Here is a 23,337-nt window from a genome sequence, read left to right on the forward strand (position 1 = left end):
GTTTCTCCCAAATCCTGGCCAGCACTGTGACACCAAACTTTTTGGCCTTTGCTAATTTGACAGATGAAAGATGATATTTACATAATATAAATTTGCATTCCTCTTATTATAGGTGGGGTTGAGCACCTTTTATTTTTAAGATGACATCTGAATTTCCTTTTTGGTAAACTGTTCATGTTACTTGCCCATTTTTCTATTGAGTTACTTATATTTGTCTCAGTGATTCGAAAGTTCCTTGTATACTAGGGAAGGTAGCCCCTTTTCCGAACATGAGCTGCAAATTTCTTTTCCCAGTTTATCATTTGTCCGTTGCTTTGCCTCTGGTATTTTTTGCCAGGCAAAAATATTTCTATTTTTATATAGTTGATTTTCAGTTTTTTATAGCCTCCAGGTTTTATATCACACTTAGAAAAGATAGCATGATTTTAACTGATGGTTCTCAGGAAAATTTGGTTTCTCTAGGACTTTAACAGTTCAGCCGTATGAAGACAGGAGTTTCCATTCTAGTTGAGAGAAACTTCCATTATGCCTGAATCAAAATATATTTGGGAAGGGGGGCAAGTATAAACATTTTTTGGAAATAATTTTGCAAGCTATTAATCACTATAATAGGACTATTCGTATTCCCAGCCTTTCAGATCTTCTTGAATTCTGTTTAAATAATATCAGATTTTATTCTGGACAATCCTTGCAATATTTGAACTAGCCATTTAAGACTTATACAAATAGAGAATAAGAGATGTCAGCACCATGTGGTCCATGTACTTACGGAAGGAGGAAGACTTGGTGGGTCAGCTAATTATACCAGGGGCTAAAAGACAGTCTTTGACTGACATGGACCATGTCTGACAGAATACTACAAACTAACCCTTTCTCCACCACACAGAGGGCATCAGGGCAGAAATACCATCACTGTTTTAAACAGCACACCAAAGTAAAAAGTATGAGCTGGCATTTCCATTTTATAACCTTGTTCTTACACCTATGTCCCTATGGCTTGACCTCTATTAATAAGTTCCTTTAGCCAGGACAGTGAGAAAAAGCACTCTCTCATGATTTTTTTCCCCCAGAATAAATAGGTTTTTACCTAGAGTTGAGGGAAATTATTTAAAACTAGGCCCAAGAGCTCTAATAAAAATATCTGCTAGTAAACTTAGTTTATTTTCTATTGGAATAATTAATGTGGAGAGACTACAAACCATCCTCACCAGGTTTGTGAAAACTGAGATGGTCTACAGGTGGGCTGTCACTCAGTTGCCAAACGGTTTTCACCTTCTTCTGACCGCTATTTATCTCCACTCTCCATTTCTGTGGCTTCTCACTAAGGAAAAAAAAAATCAAAGAAAAAACCCAGTTCCTTCTATAGTCAGTGAAGTCCTGATGTGACAAGCAGTGAGGAAGAGGTGGAGAGGTCACAGTTCCCACCTGAAGAAGCACAGCAAAGAGAGGGAGAGAAACAAGGTTGTAAGTGACAACAATTCAGTGCAGCCGCTACGGAAAACAATACGGAGGCGCCTTAAAAAAACAAACTAAAACTAGAGTTACCATGTGATCCAGCAATCCCACTCCTGGGCATATGTCCAGAAAAGATGAAAACATTAATTTGAAAAGATACATGCACCCTAATGTTCATAGCAGCACTATTCACAATAGCCAAGACACGGAAGCACCCTAAATGTCCATCAACAGATGACTGGATAAGGAAGACGTGGTATATGTACAATGGAATATTACTCAGCCATAAAAAAGAATGAAATAATGCCATTTGCAGCATCGTGGATGAACCTAGAGATGATCATACTGAGTGAAGTAAGTCAGATGAGAAAGACAAATATTACATGATATCACTTATGTGTGGAATCTAAAAAACTGATACAAATGAATTTATTTACAAAACAAAAACAGACTCACAGACACAGAAAACAAACTTGTGGTTACCAAAGGGGAAAAGGGGGAAGGAACAGATAAATCAGGAGTATGGGATTAGCAGATACACATTACTATATACAAAATAGATAAGCAACAAGGATTTACTGTGTAGCACAGGGAACTATATTCAATATCTTGTAATAACCTATAATAAAAAAGAATCTGAAAAAAATATGTATAACTGAATCATTTTGCTGTGCACCAGAAACTAATACAACATTGTAAATCAATTAAACTTCAATAAAAATAAATAAGTTAGTAAGTAAATAATTAGTCAATTTTGAAAAATGCTATAATTGAGAAATACCGGATGTGGGAGGGGACAATAAAAGAGCGGTAAATTAACTTAGATTGGGAATGTAGAGTTGGAAAAAGAGTCCTCAGAGATTGTGGCCTTTGAGGTAAGCTTTAAAGGAAATTGTAAGCAGAATTAGTTAAATAGACAAGGTCCAGGATGAAGGAAGGACATGGGTGTGGGCACTAAGGGCTCAGTGTGGGGCGCGCCTGAGGAAACACAGTCAGTGACTCAAGAGGAGATTGGGAAGACGTGGTGGCACATGGGCCAGAATGGCGCAGAGGCCTCACAGACCACACTGAGTGCTGGAACAGTGTCCTGAAGGTAAGGGAGTCACTTAAACAGAAGGAAGTCAGGTGATGGATCTGAATTTTAGGTAGATCACTTCGGCAGTGACACAGAGAAGGAGGATGATGGAGGTGGACAGAGCAGCTAGGAGAAAGGATTTAGCATACAGAGCCTACATACGAAATGAGGCAATGATGACGTGAGGATGTAGAGAAAGGAACGGATTCAAGAGCTTCTAAGACCCCTGGTAACCATTTAAAGAGAGAGGAAGTGACAAGAGCAAGGAGAAGGTAAGTGTTTTGGGCATCAGATGGAGATTAATGATGACCGCTTGGGAGAGGAAATACGGGAGTAGGAAAAATGTTAGGAAGAAAGTGAGGAGATCGGATTTAGAGTCTGAACGACCTACAGGATGTTGAAGTTGAGGATTCACGTCTAACAGACGTTTAGAAACACGGGTGTGAAGCGCAGAGGAAGCAGGAGGTACGGGTTATGAATTATCATTGGCCCAGAGGAACTGAAGCCTTGGGTGTGAACGCAATCACCTAGGGAAGACAGAAAGGAAGAAAAGAAGACAGAGAGGGTGGAGGTCTGGTGAGAACTCAGATGAAGGAGGCAGAGGAAGGAGAACTTGAAATGGGAACTATTCTCAGTCTTGGAGGTGGGCCAGAGAGGTAGAGTTAAAATTAAGATAGAATATTATTCATGAAAACAAAGGAAGGGGCTAGGTTCAAGAGAGCAGTAGTGTGAATGCCAAAGAGCCTTACAAGTACTTAGTGAACAGGAGAGAACTGGTGGGCCAGCTAATTACACAAGGGGCCAAAACACACTCTTCTGGAAAGTGTCCTCTGGATTTGGCAATGACCGGCAACTTTTGTCAAATAATTTCAGGGGGGTGATGGGGTTTGGCTAAGCGGGATCTAAACAGAGGGAGGGTCCAAATCGAGTACGAGAAAAATTTCAAGTCTGTCATATGCTAAGGAGAAGAGTCAGGAGAGACCGTGATTTGAGGCGACTGCACCGTCTGGGTGGATGGCTCATCTACCATCTAAGCCTCAGTTCCACCCCTCCCCACATCCTCCTCTCTCTCCCTCCCACAGCCATACCCTTGACTTTGTTGTCATTACCCCAATCACTTTCCTCCTAATCTGTCACTTCCCTTCTGGCTAAACTTTCTGCCCTCTTCCGTAAAGGAATTACAAATTAAGAGCAAAATCAAAGAGTAGAAGACCACTAGTCTAAAGAGAACAAACAAAAGTTCTGGGAGGAGGAAGAGGCAGGACTCTATCAGACTATGTTCAGAGAAAGGGAATCAGAGGATTATGGTTTCAGAGGTCAAGTAGGTCCAGGTCATGAGGTCATGAGGAGCTGACACCGAAAATGCCTAGAAATCATGGCTGGACTTGAAGCATATTTAGTTATTAAATTGCATACCTTTGATATAAGTTTTTTACAGCAGTTGGTCTGACTGGCAGCTGAAAAACGTGTTGCTCATCAAGAGGATTTTGTTTATAATATTTTATGCAGGATCTTAAAAAAAAAAAAAAAAAAAAAAGAATCACTGGAAAAAGATGCCACTTAGAGAGAAAGGCTTTCTGGTTGCCTAAAGCTCATAAGGGAAACATGAAACTCCCCGTTATCAACAATACTTAGGTTTTTTTTTTTTCTTACAAAGGAAATTTCATTTCCTTTTAAAAAATTAATAGTGGACATAGTTCTCATAAATGGAAAATATATTTAAGTTGAGTTCAAGTCAGGATTTAAGTGGGAGAAAGAGGTACCAGAAAGAAAACAAAGAGGCAAAAGATCCAGCCTCCACTGTTTTCCAAATACAGGGAATTAAAGAGTTAACTCACATATACTACTGATCTTTAATGCGGGAAAAAAACCCAGTAACAATTTCAAACTTTCCCTTCACAAATGAGGCAACTCTCATTTTGGAAAAGGCAATGGTGTATCTCCTTCTACAGGGAAAAAGAAACCTATTCCTTCCACTCAACGGTTCACTTCCAGTTTGAAGTCTAAAAAAAATACACGTAAGACACCAGCAATCCATGTGCAAGGATTATTCCCACCTGTTTTTAGTCCAACCAATCGATAGGATTGCTAAAATTTCAGCAATTACTATTGACAGAGGTCTGGTAATAAAATTTGCTTCCATTCAGTTACCATACAGATGGCTGGCCATTAGTTTGACCCAAATTCTACAAGGATGTTAAGAGAAGGTGAGGAGGGTGTAGCGCAGCGGTAGAGTCGGTGCTCAGCATGCACATGGTCCTGGGTTCAATCCCCAGTACCTCCGTTAAAAACAAATAAATAAATAAACCTAATTACCTTCCTCCCACATCTAAAAAATACTTGAAAAAAAAAAAAGAAGGAACTATTTATCAAGCATCTATTAAGTGTCAGGCACTTTATATATATTTCAACCTTTTTATAGATGAAACAAGCTGCAGGGAAAAGCAACTTCCTCAGAAAGTCAGGATGGACCAGCTCCAAGTGTCCAACCTGATTCCTCCCGAATCCTAAGCCTGTCCTCCCACCGCAGGGACTTAGAACCATCCTGCTACTGTGAGGACGGGGAGCACAGATTCCATCCTCACTGATAATTTTAAAAAAGGCGCTTATCTGGCTGCAACTATTTCAGAAGAGAATACATTTTAATGCAAGTCAACAAGAGAGAGACACTTACTGCGTTAAGGAAAAGAGGAGCTCGTGTTGAGGTTTGATGAAAAGCCTGCAACTGACTACTATTGCAAGAATGTGGTGGAGTTTTTGGACGCGATAAACTTGTTCTTGTATATCTACTGATGGAGAAATGAAATATTCCTGAAATGAAAAAAGGGAAAGGAAAACGGGGAATTAATGAACAAGTGGGATCTTTGGAAAGACTGTAACTTGCCCGCTTGACCTACATGTGCACGACTGATTAACAGGCCTGGGGTGGGGTCGGGGGAAGACAGCAGGCAGCCAGACAGCTTTCCTCCTTTCAATGCCACTCCTCAAACTAAACTCTAAGTCCTCACTGAGAATGTTCTGAGCCAAGCACATATCCTCTGGCCAAGGGAAATCACAGAACTGCTTCACCAAGGAGGCCCAAGGAGGTAACTAGGATCCACCCACCAAACTCTCCAGATGGAAGGAGGGGCAAAACCCACAAGATCATTCTTAACTTCAACACACTTGCTAGGTTGATGGGAGTACCCACCCCTAAAAATACATAGTAAACTTGAAGCACCAATAAATTAAGCAAGTATATCAGCAAGCTTCCACTAGCATGTATTACTGGTATGACTCTTTGAAAAAGAAACTTGGCAGCCTTACGCCAAGCATCATAAAACGCCGAGATCTGTTTCTGAGAACCCGTCCTAAGGAAACATTCCATGATAGATACGGTCAGTGGAATTCTTCCACAACTCGCCCCTCACTGGAATACGTATCTTGTATACTCCCTTCCCCTTGAGCGAGGCCAGACCTGTAAATGTGATGGAATGTTACCTCCATGATAAGGTTACTGATGGACTTTGGGTTTTTTCCTTTCCTTTTTTTTTTTTTGATTGAACCCAGGACCGTGTGCATGCTAAGCAAGTGCTCCATCACTGAGCTATACCCTCCCCTACTACTAATTGACTTTGAATTAATGAATTGGTCGTTAGTATGACCTAGTGAATGAGCTCTTTAAGGAGGTGAAGCATGAGAGATGCTCTCCTGCTGGCTTTAAAGAAACAAACTGCCATGCTGTGGAGAGGGCCACAGGGCCAGAACCCACAAGCAACCTCTAGGACCTGAGACTGGTCCTGGGCCAACAGCTAACAAGAAAACGGGGACCTTCATCAAAGGGCCACAGGCAAATTAATTCCACCAGCAACAAGTGAGGGAACTTGAAAGTGGGTCTTTCCCTAGTCAAGCCTCCAGATGACACCTTGATCTCAGCCTTGTGACACCCTGAGCAGAGGACTCAGCTAAAAGGCGCCCAACTCCCAAAAACTGTGAGATAAGCTGTGTTCACTTAAGCATTTAGATTTTGTTAGGCAGCGACAGAAAACTACCACAGTGAGGGAAAAGCCATAGCCATCTCTTAATTAATTGGGGGTAGTGGCTAGGAGGTAGGAGAGATCCATGGATAAACCTAAATTATAGTTTAAAAGAAGCTTGGCAAAATGTGACAAATTGAATGCAAATTCATCTATAATGAAATCCAAAATACAGGGACATATTTCTTGTCTTACACAGGTTATTCTAAAGTGTGAAAATAACACAAGTAGGGGAAGAGGCAAGGGCCCAGGAAGGCAGCAGCCCAACACAGCCCCGCTCACCACTGGCTACAGACTACAGTGTTCCTCGCACCTGCCACCCGTATTCCCAGCGGTCCCCTGGAAGTGGACAGCCCCAGGTCTTTCTCACAAAGGAACAGACCCAGAGTGCCTTTCCCCTCTGATTCTCTCTGCTCTTGCTACAACCCAGGCTGGTCCACCTGGGTTGACCTAGGTGACACAGCCTGATTACCTGGAGACAGTGTAGCCTCATGAGGGTTTCTCAAGGCGTGGTCTGCCATGCTACACAGACAACCACCCCCAGAAGACATCCATGTCCTAACCCCGGAACCTGCAGGTATGTTACATTCATGGCAAAAAGGAATTAAGGTTGCAGACGTATAAGGTCATTTGACCTTGAAATAGGGAAAGTGTCCTGGATTATGCAGGTGAGCCCAATCACACGCGCTCTTAAAATCGGACAAGGGAGGCAGGGATACAGCATGAGAAGGACTCGACCCTCTATGTAGCTGGCTTTAGAGATGGAGGAAGGGAGCCAGGAGCCAAGGTATGGGCTGGTCTTTGTAAGCTGAGAACACCCCTCAGATTACAGCCGGCACGAAAAAGGGACCTCAGTCCTACAAGCACGGGGAACTGAATTCTGCCAGTAACTCAAAGGAGTAGGAAATGGACTCTCCCCTACGAGCTCCAGACAAGGACACAGCCTGCCAACGCCCTGATCTGAGCCTAGTGAGACCCAGCCTGGCCTTCTGAACTACAGAACTATAAAGTAATACATTTGTGTTGTTTTAAGACACTAAGTGTGTCATAATTTGTTATGGCAGCAATACAAAACTAACGTACCTGCAAATCCCCTGCATCCAAATCACCCGGAGATGGAGACAGTTTGTTTAAAAAGATGTATTCTTCCCTGCATATCCTAGTTCTAGCCAAAAGCAACTGACTGAGAATCTGATAAAGCCACAAAGGGTTCGTCCACCCCCTCACCCTCCAATAAAAGACGTATTCTGGAGCCCCAGACCTACTGAGTCACTGGGGCCCAGGAATTAGCATTTTAATAAGCCTTCTAGGAAACCGCCAAAGTTTAAGGACTACCGTGTCAAGTCTGAAGTCAAACCGAATTTTTAAAAATAGGCATATGAAATGACTTGAGGGGAATTCATAAAAAAGTACTCACATTTGAGTGATGAGATCAAGAGTATATTTGCAAAAATGTTATTTAAAAAATGTATACCAAAAATTTGTACTAAAAATATATACTCTTAATAAAATGTTTAAAAGCTGAATAGCAAAAACCAGTGTCAAAAGAATCCAGTTGTATCTTCCTTTGCATAACAGATAAAGCTAGAGGTTTCCTATCTTGTATTTTTATAAGAAGCCAGATGTCATTTGAAGATTCATTTTCTAAAAAAATCCTCCAACAAATGTCAAGGGTCAGTACAGATGCCCTTCAATCTCCTTAACTTTCTAAATCAATACACGAAGAAAACACAAAAGCGCACGATCATGGCCCTGAAACCCTCAAGTATCTTTTGAATCAATATGTTAAAGAGCATAGCGAATTCTTTGGAAAGTAATCCTTAATGTGTAACAGAAATGGGTCAAGTGAATATAAAGCAAATATTCCTTTAGAGGGCCTGTCAAAGAAAGGCATTCCCTGCCATTTCAGACAGATGAGAGTTGGGGGGGGGGGTGGGGGTGCAATGGCTTGAGCAGGATACAACTTTATGTCAGTATCATCAATTTACAGAGAACAAGAAATGACACTGTATAGGCTACTTTTTTGGTCTGCCTTACCAGACAGTATAATTAATTGATTGTCTTATTTATCTGTTTCCTAGGACCTAGGACAGAGACTGGCACAGAGTGGGCACTTAATAATGTTATGCAGAATGACTGAATAAAAAATCAACTTCAGAATGAAAAAATAAACTCACCAAATGATTCAAAGATGCAAGTTCCTGACCTATCAAGAAAAAACCACATATATGCACATAAGCTTTAGGCATTATCTATTACCTGTTAAGCCATCTAAGAAAACAATTTCAGAGTTCATACATGAAAGGAATCATCAAGCTAAACAATTTAGCACAAAAGGCCAAATTTTCTGCTACATTACACCATATACATATGCTAATATTTATTCTAAAAGTGATCACAGTTTGCCCCTAATCAAATCAGCCAAGTGATATGTATTAAAATTGCATCTCATAAAAGTTTTTTATTTACTACACTAACCTCATAGAATCTCAAAATGTTTGATCTAAAGACAAACAAAAACTATAGTTATCTTTAATATCTTTATTCAGGGGGGAAACCAAAGCTCAGAAAATGGAAGCCTCACGGTGAACCAGGGGCAAAGCCAGCACTCCAAACAACAACGGAAAATGTAGATAAAATCTGAGAATTCCTATGGCTGACAGCTGTGAGGCAGCTTTCAATTTTTTGAGCTGGGAAAGGGACTTACCTATGAAAAAACTGATGTAGTCTTTCTTCAGTTTATCCAAACCAATTTCCAAAACCATCTGAACTGGAACAGTCCCACTGAGAGGAACCACGTCCATGGGCCCATGGTAAGACTGATGAATGAGCTTACTTAGCAAGCTGTTACTCCCACTATGAAGCTAGGCATCGAGAAAAGTTTATAAAACCACAAATAAAAACAAAAAAGAAGTCCAGTGAGCAAAAGAGAAGCAAACTGTATTAGCTAAAAGCTAAAAATTATAAGCTTACATTTTTCATCTCCTGACGCTACAAATTGTTTGAATAAAACCTCCAAGTCACAAACCCATCAGTTTCTAAAGTGCCATTCCTACCTCATTTGCTTAAGTCCAAAGCAATTAAGAAGGGTTTAAACGCATCCAAGACACAATTCTCCCAAAGAGAAGGCAGAGGTGGTCCTTTGAAGCTTTACAACTAAGAATTCTCTCTTCCTGACCCATTAAGTGCTGTTGGGCATCTTTTCCAAAACTGAGCATCTTCAACTACACTACAGAACTGCTGCTGCTCCCGCAGTGGTCCACGTCTGTGTCAGAAGGACCTCCTTATGGGCTATAATATCCCACATATTAACTTGGTCCTTTGAGAACTAACGAGGGCTGTGAACTTACAGATCTAACATGGGTTACAAATGTTAAACAATTTTAAACCAAACCAAAATATCTGACACTTTCTTGCTACTGTCTTTTTTGTTATCTCCAATTTCCACCACAATCTTTTGTATTTGGTAGGGGCACACGTGTAAGTATCTCAGAAACACTGAAACTCTCAAGAGAAAAATTCAACGGCCAAGACTAAAACGCCTAGAATGACTAACAGCCAAATAGGGGGAGGGTTTGCATGCCTCTGCTCCAAAGCATCTCTCTATTCACACCTATGAAAGTTTCTAAGTTTTGTAGTCATGAATTGGCAGCTGCGTTATTTAAAATAATTCCTATTAAATGAGGAATCTTTTTGTTTCTAGCTTGTAACTCTGGTTTTTCTTGATTATAAAAGCACAAAATCATTACGGAACATCCGTAAAGTACAGAAATACATAATACAGTTGGAGAACCTCATTTGATTCTCATTTCATCCTGTCTCCAGAGGTGACTGCTATCACATTTTAGCATTTTTGTTTCCAGGCTTTTCTCTCCAAAATTTGTATTTTTAATACAATAGTGTACAATCCTTTCCTTTTTACTAAGTATTATACGCATTTCTCCACATCATCTGTCAGCACCATTTATAGCAACTATTACATGTGCCATTATGTGGCTATGTCATTATTTACTTAGGTATTCCATTGATGGTGAAAATTTAGGTCATTTATAATTTTTGCTATCATAAATGAGGCTGTAATGATGATTCCGATACATAAAATCTTGATACGTATTTCTATAATGGCTTTAGGATGGATCCTAAAGATTCATAGGGCATGATACATTTTGAAGATCTCAAGACATTATCAGAATTGCTTTTTAAAGAGAAACTGGAACAAAACTGCTTTTGTTCCAATTTGTACTCTCATCAATAGCTATGAGAATGATCATTCATCTCAAGTAATGACAATATTAGTAGCTTACAAACACTGAGCACTTAACTATGAGCTAGCTCGGTGCTAAGTGTTTCACATGAATTAAATTATTTAATCCGAAAACAACACTATGAGGTAGTTATCATTCCCTACTTCAACTTGACAGATGAGGAAACTGGGGCTCAGAGAAGCCAAAGAATCTGCCAGAGTTTATACGGCTAGAAAGGAGCAGAGCTGGAATTCGAACTCAGGCCGTCTGCTCCAGAACCTGAGTCCTTACCCACTGTGCTGTGCTGCTGAGAATATGTTTAACACACACTACTAAACCTACCCATGGCTGTATGTCACCGCGCTGGAGGCTCTGGATGATCAATGTGAAACACTTCACCAGGTCTTGATATGAAACCACACCTTGGAAAACAGGTCAGTCTAACATTATTTTCATGGCTACTTCTGCAGATCAAATATGTCATTAATCTTAAGGATACACAAATGAAGTGGAAGATAAGTATCTGAATTTTATGGATGTGAGACAAGGAAAGCAACCAAAACCAAAAAAAAAAAAAATTTATGTATTTTTCAAGAGAGAAATTAAACTCATTTCCATAAAATAACATACCTAGAAAAATATTATGAAATATCTTTTCCTCTTTCTAATAATTGTAATTTCACTAAGGTATATTTTGTTTCATATAAATATAGCATAAAAACCACCTAAGTCTTGGTGGGAGGGTATAGCTCCTAGCAGTCACAAGGTTCTGGGTTCAAATCCCAGCACCTCCATTAAAAATAAATAAATAAATAAACCTAATTACCTCCTGCTTCCAAAAAAAAAAAAATTTTTTTTTAATTTTAAAAAAATTAAAAATTAAAACAAAACAAAACAAAAAGACCCCATCTAAGTCTTATACTTCAGGCAGGAGAAGAGAAGAGATTCTACGAGTTGCCTTGTCTTAGGACAATTCTTGAGCAGAATGTGCCAATGTATTATTAGACATGAATTTCATAAAATGGGAACCAGATGTCCACACAAGACTAGCAGTGCACACTGTATTATTTCCAAAAGACTTAAAAGTAAACCTAAGGATAACAGGAAACATTTTATTTCCCAGTCCTGATGGACACTTACTACTGCTCATTTTACACCACAGCTGCTCAGCAAAATCCAGGTCACCCCGCACTGTGAGAAGACACTCCATGGACCGATCAACCGCTGCGGAGTCGTGCTTCACTGTCTGGAAGAGAAGTCAGCGTCAGAAATACTCGTTTATTTTTTCAAAAGTGAAACAGTTGAATGCCAATAAGTTTTCAAATGCCGCTCTGAGAAAATGCGGAATCACGAGCACATACAGAGACATGAATGCATCTTCTGTAACCTCATTCACTAATAAGGAGCTACAAATCCACAGACAGTGAGAAACTGGACCCCTAAAATTGTTCTTAAAGGGTGATGCCTCAATCAAGCATTCAACTTTCCTTCCATGTGAAAATATTTAATTAAAACACCTTTGTCTCCATTCTCCTAGTTGTCAAATGGTAACATATTTAGCTCAATTTAATACCACCTGTGGCATATTAACGAAACATCTCAGAGCATTTTTCACATACTACAGTAATATCACCTCATAGTATGTTAACATATCCATTTCTACTTCACTGCAGTTAAGCAATTAATAATCAATGCATATTAGTTCTCTTTAAAAATATTCATCAGTTCTCAGGCAGAACAATCACCAGTGCTGACTTTAAAGACCAAGCAAAAGCTACCCTCAAAACATCGTCTTGCCTGGACCAGATCCATTTGAGACAGTAGGACATAAAAGACAAGAGTGCAACTAGACTTTAAAAGCTATTTCAGTGTATTTTTCTAATAACAATCACTTACCTCTGTGTCTTTTTTTGTAGAATCACCAAGTTCATCCAGCTTATTTAGGTCTAGAAAGTGGCAAAAGCTTATTAACTCTGAATTTATTTTTCTGCTTTCCAACTTATTTCTAGCCTAATCCTATTTTCAAATGGCAAATAAGCATAGTAGAAATATAACTGGGGATTTTAGCAAATTGCTTAACTCTCCAACAAGGCTATAACAGATCCCCACTAGGTAGGGCAGTGAGGATGCACTGAGGTGCAATGAAAGCCCCTGGCACAAAACGTCAGGCACATGGTGGGAGCTCAGAGGAACCATTCCATCCCTTTTCTCCTACAATCTCAAATATGACTGCAGTACATGATATATAAATTTAAAACTTTTAAAGCCTTAATTAATTTATTTATTTTTGGGGGGAATTAAGTTTACTTATCTATTTTTTAGAGGAAGTACTGGGGACTGAACCCAGGACCCCATGCATGCTAAGCATGCGCTCTACCACTTGAGCTATACCCTCTCCACTAAAAACATATTATTAATTCTTAAAATTACTTTATCGTTAGCAATTTAGAACAAAAGCTGTCCCTCTCACCATGACAGACCTCATAGCTTTATCTCTATCCCAACCGAAAAGCATACCAAGCCTGAAGGGACAACTTATATTTAAACAGCAAGTATAAATCATCAATTAAGAAAAATAAACCAAAAAAAAAAAAAGTGTGAGTTAGGAAAACAAACACCATTCAGAAATTCCTGCACAAGTTCAACAGCAGATTTTGTTTCCAGGGGCTCAGGCCATTCAGTTACACCAGTCCTTAAACCATCAGCCAAAACCTGTAAGAGATTAAAAAAAAAAAAATGAAAAACCCAAAACTTGTTAGCAGAAGATATAGCTTAATCAGTAAGACATATTCAATAATATTAGTCGATATATATCTTGCATGTTTAATCAGATGCTGGGAACTGTTCTAAGTGTTTCACAATGCAGTATGTTATTTAATCCCCACAAAACCCCTATGAGGCAGATACTACTATTACTCTCATTTTACTGAGCCTAAGAGAGGTTAATTAACTTGCTGAAGGTCACACAGTAACTGTGCCAGGACACATACCCAGCAGTCTGATGCCAAGGATGGTGTTGGGAACTCTCATTACGTGCGCACAGGTGCTACCGAGGATACAAGAGCAATGAGCCTGCCTTGAAGATGCTCCTAATTTTGGTTAAGGACTGATAATACAGATGAAATACCTGGGCAATGACAAATGTCAGACTGAATGGAAGTTAATGTGAAAGTAACATGTATGTGTATGCCTATATGTATAATATCTAAACTGAAGTAAGGAAAGAGGTCAAGACAGGCCGAAAGAGCCAGAGGAACAATGTGAAACGTCAGCTCACCAGCTCAACTCAAATGTGGGGACCACTGGCTACAGAGCAGAGAAAGAGTAGGGAGTAAGATGAAGAGGGTGGGATGATTCCAACAGGCTGAGGAAGACATGCAGGCAACAGTGGGAAACGGGACGACACGGATCCAACTTACAAAAAAATAAATAAATAAGATTACAAGGAATAGGGGTTGGACAGGAACCCCTAAGATTAAGTGATCTTAAAACTTAAAAAGATTTTGTTATTTCACATGGAAGACAACAGCCATTGTTGGTTTTTGGCAGGAAAATGACATGATCAAGCAGCTAAGAATTCCTCTGTCAGAAATACCCGGATAGATTCTAAGGAAAAGAGAAAGTACAACATTTCTCAAAAGAAGTGAGATCATCCTCCTCTCCACAGGGGGGTCTTTGGGAAAATGTGAAGATAATTTTTGGTGCCACAAGGACTGTGTGTACAGGCGCACTTCAGGCATTTAGATGGGTGGGAGCTAAGGATGCTAAACATCTTGCAGTGCGTACAATGGTCTCAAAGCACAAGGGATGATTCTGCCCAAGATGCTGAATGTGAGTCCCTGTTGAGAAATAATGAAGGATCATTAGTGTGGTCCAGGAGGGAGTTGGTAAGGGTGTTAACTAAGACGGGCACAGGTAGGAAAACCTCAAAAGAAAAAACAAAAACAGTGTATTTGAGAAGCAGAGAGAGAAAGAGAAATAGAGACAGACAGACAGAAATATATGAGGAATAAGACAAAAGGAAACATCCTACCCATTTAAAAAAATGCAGGGGATTGAACTTGGAGAGACTATGGCCACGTGCACAGCTAAGAGTATGACTTTATATAAGGGAGGTTATAGCAAAGCATGGACTTTCAAGTCAGACAGACAGACATGTATGTGAATGAGTTTGAAACCAGCTCTTCCACTTACCCACTGCTGATAGCTTAGGCAAAAGCACCGAACTGTCTAGCACCACATGCTGGGCGCACAGCAGAGTGGCAGCTCCTAGCTGGGGTAGTTAGTGGTGGTGGCAGAGGCTGTCCTTACTGAAGTAAAATAGAAGGTTTCTAGCCTGGGAAATTGAAGGAATGGTGAAATCACAGAAAGAAATGGGGGTCTTTTTAAAGGGATTTAGTCTGGAGAGGATTTCAAGTTTCATTTTGGACACACTGAATTTGAGGGAAGAGTTCTCTACTCAAGTGGGAAATAATTTGATGGAAGCGGAGAAGATGTCACAGATGCCAACCCAGCAAAGAGACAGCAGAAGGGCACACTAGGCAGATCAAGGCACACACACACACATCAGAAGGTGACAGTGTGAGGGACTGGAGCTACACAAGCAGAGAGCACAACATGGCAAAGCAGGGCGCGAGATTAAGTGCAAAGAAATAAATAATAAGTAAGATAAGTAGGAGCTGATAAGAATATGAAAAGATGGGCAATGTCATGAACCATCAGGAAAATGCACATCAAAACCGTAATGAGGTACCACATCATCCCCACTAGGATGGCCATAAGAACAACAGAAAAGACAGTACCAAGGATCGGCAAGGATATGGAGAAACTGGAGCCCTCGTAGGCGGCTGGTGGGAACGTAAAATGTTGCAGCCACTTTGGAAAAGGTACTGCTTGGCAGTTCCTCTACAGGTTAAACGTTGAGTTACCATATGACCCAGCAACTCCACCCAAGAGATATGTAAACATATCACATAAAAACTTATTACGTGACTATGCATGGCAGCATTGTTCGTAAAAAGCCAAAAACTAGAAACAACTGAAATGTCCATCAACTGGTGAATGGATAACCAAAATGCATCATATCAATACCCTGGAATGTTATTCGCTAATAAAAAGGAACAAAGTATCACAGAGGGTAGATTAGTGCTGCCAGGGGCTGTCAGGGGCGGGAGGTAACTGCTAATGGGGTTTCTTTTTGGGGTGATGAAAATGCTCTAAAATTAAATATGATCATGGTTGTACAACTTTGTAAGTACACTAAAAACCACTGACCTGTACACTTAAAATAAGTGAATTTTATGGGATGTACTTTATATTTCAATAGAGCTATTTAAAGAAAAAAAAAAGAACGAAGCAGGGTAGGGACTGGCTATAACTGGCTTTGTACGTCAACCTAAGACATCTGGAATTTCTACTGCATTAAAACGGGCTCCCCTACTCACTATGAGATTCTATTTGTAGAGTAGAGCTAACATGACTGAAATATAAAATTCTTGAAACCCATGCTCATTAATCTTTAGCATCAGTCAAAATCCCATTTATTAACAAGCTGATTATATACGTATTTGGGATAAATTGGCAGCTGACTCACCTGGAAAGAGGGGACTCCATCATTTGAATAAAACCCAAATGCTTCAGTACAAAAGGCGAAAGAACTGTTAACTATTAACTACTAACTAGCTAACGAATGCTCCCTTTAATTGCAAGGACAGCTACCACATAGTAAATAAAATCAAACTGCACAAATTGTCAAGAACATAACATCTGGAACAAATTTTGAAGAACACAAAACTAAATAACAATGATACTAGCCCACAGTTTCATGAAAACATGGAATTTAATGCACGTAACAGATTCCGGAAGGATACTCACAAGGAGGAATTTCAGTTCTCTGTGAAGATGATTCAGAGGACCTCTGGGCTCTCCAGATTCCACCTTGATGTTCTAAAAAGTTCCCAAAGTCAGTTTTCACTGGTAATCCCACCTTCTCTGCATAAGGGTCACAGTTACTTGCATCTCAAACTACCCATATATTTAAAAATATATTTCATAAAGCTCTGAATTGAAAAAGTAGAACACTTTACCCAGAGATGCCACAGACCCTGCCCATCCCAATACAGTATCCCAAATTCAGGCCACCACACCCCACTCTCTATACCACAGCTGTAACTACATGGAACACACGCCCTCCTGCTCTGCCCCACTGAATTTCCAAGAGGACAAGGAGTAGAAATACAAATAAATACGTCTCAAGACCCAGTGACAAACTTGGCATTACTCCACACCACAAATACCCGCCCCCCAAAATACTGGCTCATAGACTTCTAACTAAGGCAACGGTGAGCCGTCTTAGCCAGGGGTCAAAGTTTTACAAACCTAAAACCTTAAAAAAAGGGGGGGAGGGGCGGGTAGGGGAATGAAAGAAAAGAAAATAGGAAATGTTGTTGTATGCAAATTCCTACTGCAGGAAAAGAAAAGTACTAAGAATATTATTATCCATAAGGCCTGAGGGAACCACTTCTAACACTATCCAGGCCTTTGTGTACACATTTTTAAAAACCATAGTTGAGATCCTACTGAACATACAATTTTGTACTTTTGGAGGTTTTTTTTTTTTTTTTGCATAATAAGCATTTCTTCTCATTATTAAAGATGCTTTATTTATTTCTGTATTTATTAAAGATACTTTAAATCATGTTTTTTTAAAATATATACTATTCATCATGGAAATTTATTTTAATCATTTCCCTATTCGACATTCAGTTTTGTTTTGTTTTTTAATATTTTGGAAACACAGCCCTATCACTGCATTGAATATCTTTGTACATTTATTTTTGTTACTAATTCTGATTAATTTCTTAAGGCAGATCCTAGAAATGTAAATATAGGGTGAAAGGGCTTAAAAGGGTAACGATCCCTGATGTGTTTCCCATATTTGCACTCAACAGCAGAAGACTCTAAGTCACTCTGATGAGTCCATTTGAGACCCCACTCGAAAGACTTTATTAATCACTGGAAAACTCTTGTGACATAATTGTAGTACGGTGGAGAGCTGATAGATCAGATCACGCTGGCAAAACCTCCGCTGGCTGCGCTGGTGAGACTAGGGGCAAGCTGAGTGTTTCGGGGCTGTCCAGTGGGGGCGGGGACGGGGAGGGGACGGGGGCGGGGCTGGGAGCGTATGGCACCAGCAACAGGCAAGTTAAAAGTCAACCCAGCCTGAGTAAACGCAACAGAAAATAGGGTTCGTCCTACCAGAGCTGCCGTTGAAGAAAGTGGAGGAATCTGGAGAATCTCGTCCACAGGACTCCAGGAAATGTCCAACGTGATGGTAGTTTGGGATGTGGCAACTGTGTCATCCAAGGCAGTGGACTTGAAGAGCTCATACTGTGCAAAGCCCCTGGCTGTCACCTGCAAAGAGGACATCCAGGAGACCATCAGCTATGCCCCCCCAGGGCCAGAGGCGCATTATCAAAACTACTTTGAGGGGCGCAGGGTATGGCTCAAGCGGCAGGGCACATGCTTAGCATGCACGAGGTCCTGGGTTCAGTCCCCAGTACCTCCTCTAAAAATAAATGAATAAGGAAACCTAACTACCTCCCCCTGAAAAAAATGAAATTAAGAAAAAATAAAATAAACGGTATTTTGTTAAAAAGGCTACTTTGATTCTTTTCCCACAAGAAGAAAAAGTGCCATGCTTTTATCTCAAATGGAAAAATAAGACAATTCTTTTTCATCACAAAGATAAGCTAAAAGGTGAGGGATATATTTTTAGTCATTAGTTGATATAACAATAAATACATTTTGATACTACAGGAAAACTCTAGTCATACTAAGAGTGAAAAACCTTTGAACTGGGAAGGTAGATTGATAATAGTTTGATGAAAACAAGAATAGAAGAGAAACACTTACAGTAGACAAGTGATGTCTTTTCTTGTGTGAATTTTTTAGGTCTTCAAGATTGACAGAATAATTTTTATCAGCTACAGGACATGAATGAAAGAAAAAACTTTAGAGGTACAATTCAAAATCACATCATTAGAGCTAAAAAATTATGATCCCTCAAATTCTGAGGGTACCACAACACTAATAATTGTTGAAATCAAATTTTAAATCACAGATGAAGGAAATGTTTTTAAAAGAACGAAAGTGGAACAAAGGCCAATGCTACTACCAAAAGTGCAATTAAATGTTTACAATGAGATTAGGATTATATAGCCATTATATTCAACTTTTTTATCCTTCAGTGAAAATTCCCCAAAAATATCCACACATAGATGAGATGAAACCCAAACAAAACAGCCATAAACTCCTGTTCTGACGTTTGGAGATCTGTTTCTGGAATATCTCCTACATGCTGCAAGTTACACACTAGAGTAGATTCATGGTGGCTAACGTAAATTCTGTTGTGCACTTCTCTCTTAATAACGAGTTTCAGTAAAAATCACAAATAAATAAATACACACACTCATAAAAGAGTGAGCTCTCACCTTTACAGCTGACCACATACAAGACAACTCCTGTAACGCTGTTATTGGTTGTGAGAAGCTCAGCTCCCAGCCAACAGGTACCTTCAGGATCTGAACTGTCACATCTTATCCAAAGGGGAGGAAGGGCAGTGACTGGCGGATTCATCTTCAAATGGGTCATATTAGGATTGTGCGCCATGGTATAAAGTCCAATTAACTGTCTTGGGAACAAGAGTAGGAAGAATAAATCGTAAGCAGAGATTGTCGACCAGTCAAGAGTTTTCTTTTCCATGAAGAGTTACCTTCGATTCTGACTTTGATCCTACTTCTGATCGCCAACTAAGATTCTACACCCTGTTCCAAAGTGTAGGGTTTTTCCGTACACCAAGCAATTCTCTGACACCAGCTGGGTATCCTACAGTTCAGCTCAATTCTGAACTGTTTACCCAAAGCAGACATCAACTCCTCCAGGTTAGACACTCACTCCTACAAGGCTGACCCCCATCCTCCCACTTCACATGCCAGTTCTGAGTCCAGACTGTCACCTGTGCTACTGACTGACCAGCTATCGATGAAAGGTTCCAACAACCCCTCCTTCGGTTCAATTAATTTGCTAGAGTGGCTCACAGAACTCAGAAGCATTTTGATAGATTACCAGTTTATTACAGAAGGACATCACTTAGGAACAGACAGGTGGAAGGCATGCACAGGGCAAGGTATGGGGACAGGGCACAGAGTTTCCACGCCCTCTCCTAGCAAGCCACTCTCCCTGCATCTCCCTGTGTTCACCACTCAGAAGCTCTCCAAACCCTCTTCTTTTGGGTTTTCATGGAGATTTCATTACAGTCACGACTGATTAAATCATCTGCCTTTGGTGACTGGGCTCAACCTCCAGGCCCTCTTTGGTCCCTAGATGGTGGGGTGAGACTGAAAGTTCTAACCCTCTAGTCACATGGTTGGTTCCCCTGGCAACCAGCCCCCAATTTTAGGTTACCTGGGGGCAGTCCAAAAGTTACCTCATTAACATAACAAAAGACACCTCTATTGTTCTCAAAACTTAGGAAAATCCAAACGTTTTAGGAACTAGGTGCCAGGACGAAAACCAAACTACGTTTCTTATTATAAACCACAATATCACAGTATCCCAGAAACAAAAATATGGAAATTCAGTGGCAAAAACCATAAATATCTCACCCAGTGGAGAAGTGGGAGAAAGGTGCACCAGGCAGATCAAGAAAGACAGAGTGTGACAGGACTGTAACCACACCAAGCAGGGAGTTCAATATGGCAGGGACAGAGGGTCAGTGGGAGTGGATGTAGGCTGAGAGATTAAGGAAAAACAGTTAAGTAGCATATGTCAATTATATCTCAGTAAAGCTGGGGGGTGGGAGAAAGTGGAAGCCAGTAAGCATATGATAAGATGGAAATTTGAAAACAACCTATGAATTAGATAGTAGTATTGTCACACTATTAAATTTCCTATCTTGGTGTCTGTTCTGTTATGTAGGAGAACGTACTTGTCCTTAGGAAATACACAGTGAAATACACACTTAGGGGTGAAGGAGCATGATGTTCCAACCTATTGTCAATATTTCATTTAAAATATGTGCGTGTGAGGTATGGGTATGTACACAGATGGGGTGGGAGAGGGACAGGAGGAGAAATAAGAGAGAGAATGACATGGCAAAGACAGCAAAATGTAAGTAACTGTTGACTCTGGTTGAGGGTCCACAGAAGTTCCTGTACTATTAACTTTCCTGTGAATTTGAAAGTGTATCAAAATTAAAAGTTACCCCAAAAAATGGCTTCAAATTTTTTTTCCCCAAAGAGATGAAAACTAAATTTATTACCAACAGATGTTCAGGAAAGGCATTTCTAAGGGACTGAACTTCAAAAAAGAAACACAATAATCCCAGAAGGAAGGTCTGAAATGCAAGAAGAAATGGAGAGCAAAGAAATGATAAGCCGATGGATAAATCCAAACACAGGCTGGAGAAAAACAATACAAATAAATAATGTTCGAGTTGTGGGCAAGAAAAGAAAAAAAAAGGGGGGGTGCAGGGGACGCCAAACATGACTTAAAATCAAGAAGACTTGAGAGAAAAGACTGATTAATTACAAAGCATTTCTACTCAGCAAAACAATAAAAAATCCACCATGAAGGAAGTCACTTTCTGAACACTGTTATTATAGTCATTATTCTCTAATGTTACTGTATACATGACCAGATCCTCCGGAATTCCTTGATGGCAAAGATTTTTTTGGTTTTGGAGTTGAGGGGTCTGGGCAGAGGGAAAGTCACACGGCTGGGCCGGGGGCGGGGCAGGAAGTGAAGCTGGCAAAGCACACAGAAACAGAAGGGCTTCTCACGGGGGGGGGGGGGCTGCCAGCATCTGGGTTGGGTAACTCCTCGTTGGACAGGAGAGCCCCACGCACTGCAGGACCCTTACCATCCATGGCCCCTAGGCCAATAGCTCCCCTCAGTCACTGTGACAATCAAAAAGTACCCTTGTATATTTCCAAATGCCCACTGGGTATGGCACCCCTGATAGAGGACCACCGGACTCGATGTTGAAGGTTCCTCATAAGACGTCACTCGTGAGGAATGTGGATTTTTATCATGAGGCAAAAGAACCACTGAAGGATTTTTAAGCAGAAAAGCAACACAATCAGGTTTTCATTTTATTATGATCACTCTGGCAGCAGTGAGGAAAAAAGGCTGGGGAGGAACCAGATTAGAAATAAAGAGGACAATTACAAAGCAACAACAGGAAACAGCATAGGGGGATGGAGAGAGGGAAGACCTGTCATCTTAGTCATGCTGGACACCTATCAGACATCCACATAGAGCTATCCTTACAGCAACGGGTACACATCTACAAGGAGGGGAAAGAAGGGAGGGAGGGACCTGGGCCAGACATGTATTTCTTTCCCAACATTTGTAAGAAGAACACTTCAATTTAAACACTACCTTCCACCCCTACACTAAGAAAAAACTTACCTGGCTCTCCCAACTGGTAAAGCAAGTGGTCCTACATTTTCACCAGTAGAGAAATCAGAAATAGCAGTTTCTTCAGACTGTAGTTCTTCAGCATGACTTGCTTCTTCCTTTTCTAAAGGCTTTAAACATGTTTAATTATTTAATGAGGTAAAAGGACACTTAACAGTCAACTCTTTACTACGCTAGAACATAACATACCAATTTCTAAACCCATGAGCACAAATGACTGGGTTACGGCAAGAATCACAGCTACAAACCAGTTTGGTACCAACAGATCTTGCCATCAGAAGCATTTCCACTGTCCTATGAAAAGATATTGATCTAAGTTGCTACTGATAAAGGAAGCACCTGATGCCATTAGAAAAGAAAAAGCTCCATCACGTACAAAACGATGAGCTGAAGACAAAACACCAAGGGAAACCCACGGGAGACTCCCTGATTTTGTCACTCCCCAAAACTGGAAGGTCCACAGCCCTGACTCCTTAAGTCTACTGCTCTTAGGGCTATCAGCTCTCATTTTTGTTTCAACAGTCATGTGTTCAAGCAGTTAAACAGCTGCGCTCTGCCAATAACAACAATTACACAAATTAACATTTCCTGAGCATTACTGTTTACCAGCTACTGTTCTAAGCTTTCTTTTTCTTCTTCATAGAAACCCTGAGATAGATATTATTATTATTTACAGATGGGAAAACCGAGCTAGTGGATGGTTAAGTAACTAGAATAATACAGCTGCTTAGTGGCAAAGCCAACATTTGAATCTAGGAAGTCTGACTTCAAAACTCAAGTCCCTATCCATTAAGCTCTTCGAGTAGTAAACACATAATAGGAATCAGCCCCAGATGTTTCTTCAAGTTTGAATTCCTTCTTCCAGGCCTGGATTTCCAAATAGTTCCTAGAACTGAAGTATCCAAGAAATGTCATTTTTCCTTCCAGTCTACTTTTCAATATCCATCTACCTGAAACTCACGCTTTAAGCTCTACTGATCTTTGCGAAATAAAGGCCATTTTAATTGTTCCCCATCCCAAGATGCCAGGGCCTTGGGGGGCGGGGGAGGGTATAGCTCAAGTGGTA

The 23,337-nt window shown here is 40.3% G+C and overlaps 1 protein-coding gene across 2 annotated transcripts in view; it reads right to left on the reverse strand.

Moving 5' to 3' along the window:
* Positions 1-23,337, reverse strand: part of ZWILCH (zwilch kinetochore protein) — a 35,159-nt gene that overhangs the window by 3,471 nt on the left and 8,351 nt on the right. Inside the window, exons 4-17 of one of the 2 annotated variants that reach the window (XM_015243876.3) lie at positions 22,263-22,381; positions 19,283-19,482; positions 18,705-18,775; positions 18,048-18,203; positions 16,665-16,736; positions 13,409-13,502; positions 12,687-12,736; positions 11,931-12,036; positions 11,133-11,212; positions 9,254-9,410; positions 8,724-8,752; positions 5,205-5,341; positions 3,947-4,042; positions 1,209-1,321 (exon numbers count right to left, since the gene is read on the reverse strand). In XM_015243876.3, coding sequence (XP_015099362.1) covers positions 1,209-1,321; positions 3,947-4,042; positions 5,205-5,341; positions 8,724-8,752; positions 9,254-9,410; positions 11,133-11,212; positions 11,931-12,036; positions 12,687-12,736; positions 13,409-13,502; positions 16,665-16,736; positions 18,048-18,203; positions 18,705-18,775; positions 19,283-19,482; positions 22,263-22,381 — 1,480 coding nt within the window. Of the gene's footprint in view, positions 1-1,208; positions 1,322-3,946; positions 4,043-5,204; positions 5,342-8,723; positions 8,753-9,253; positions 9,411-11,132; positions 11,213-11,930; positions 12,037-12,686; positions 12,737-13,408; positions 13,503-16,664; positions 16,737-18,047; positions 18,204-18,704; positions 18,776-19,282; positions 19,483-22,262; positions 22,383-23,337 lie in introns of those variants that run through there. The other variant, XM_072962199.1, reaches the window with a different exon arrangement.

Source organism: Vicugna pacos, chromosome 6, assembly GCF_048564905.1.
Source record: "Vicugna pacos chromosome 6, VicPac4, whole genome shotgun sequence".
In the NCBI taxonomy this organism is placed as follows: domain Eukaryota; kingdom Metazoa; phylum Chordata; class Mammalia; order Artiodactyla; family Camelidae; genus Vicugna; species Vicugna pacos.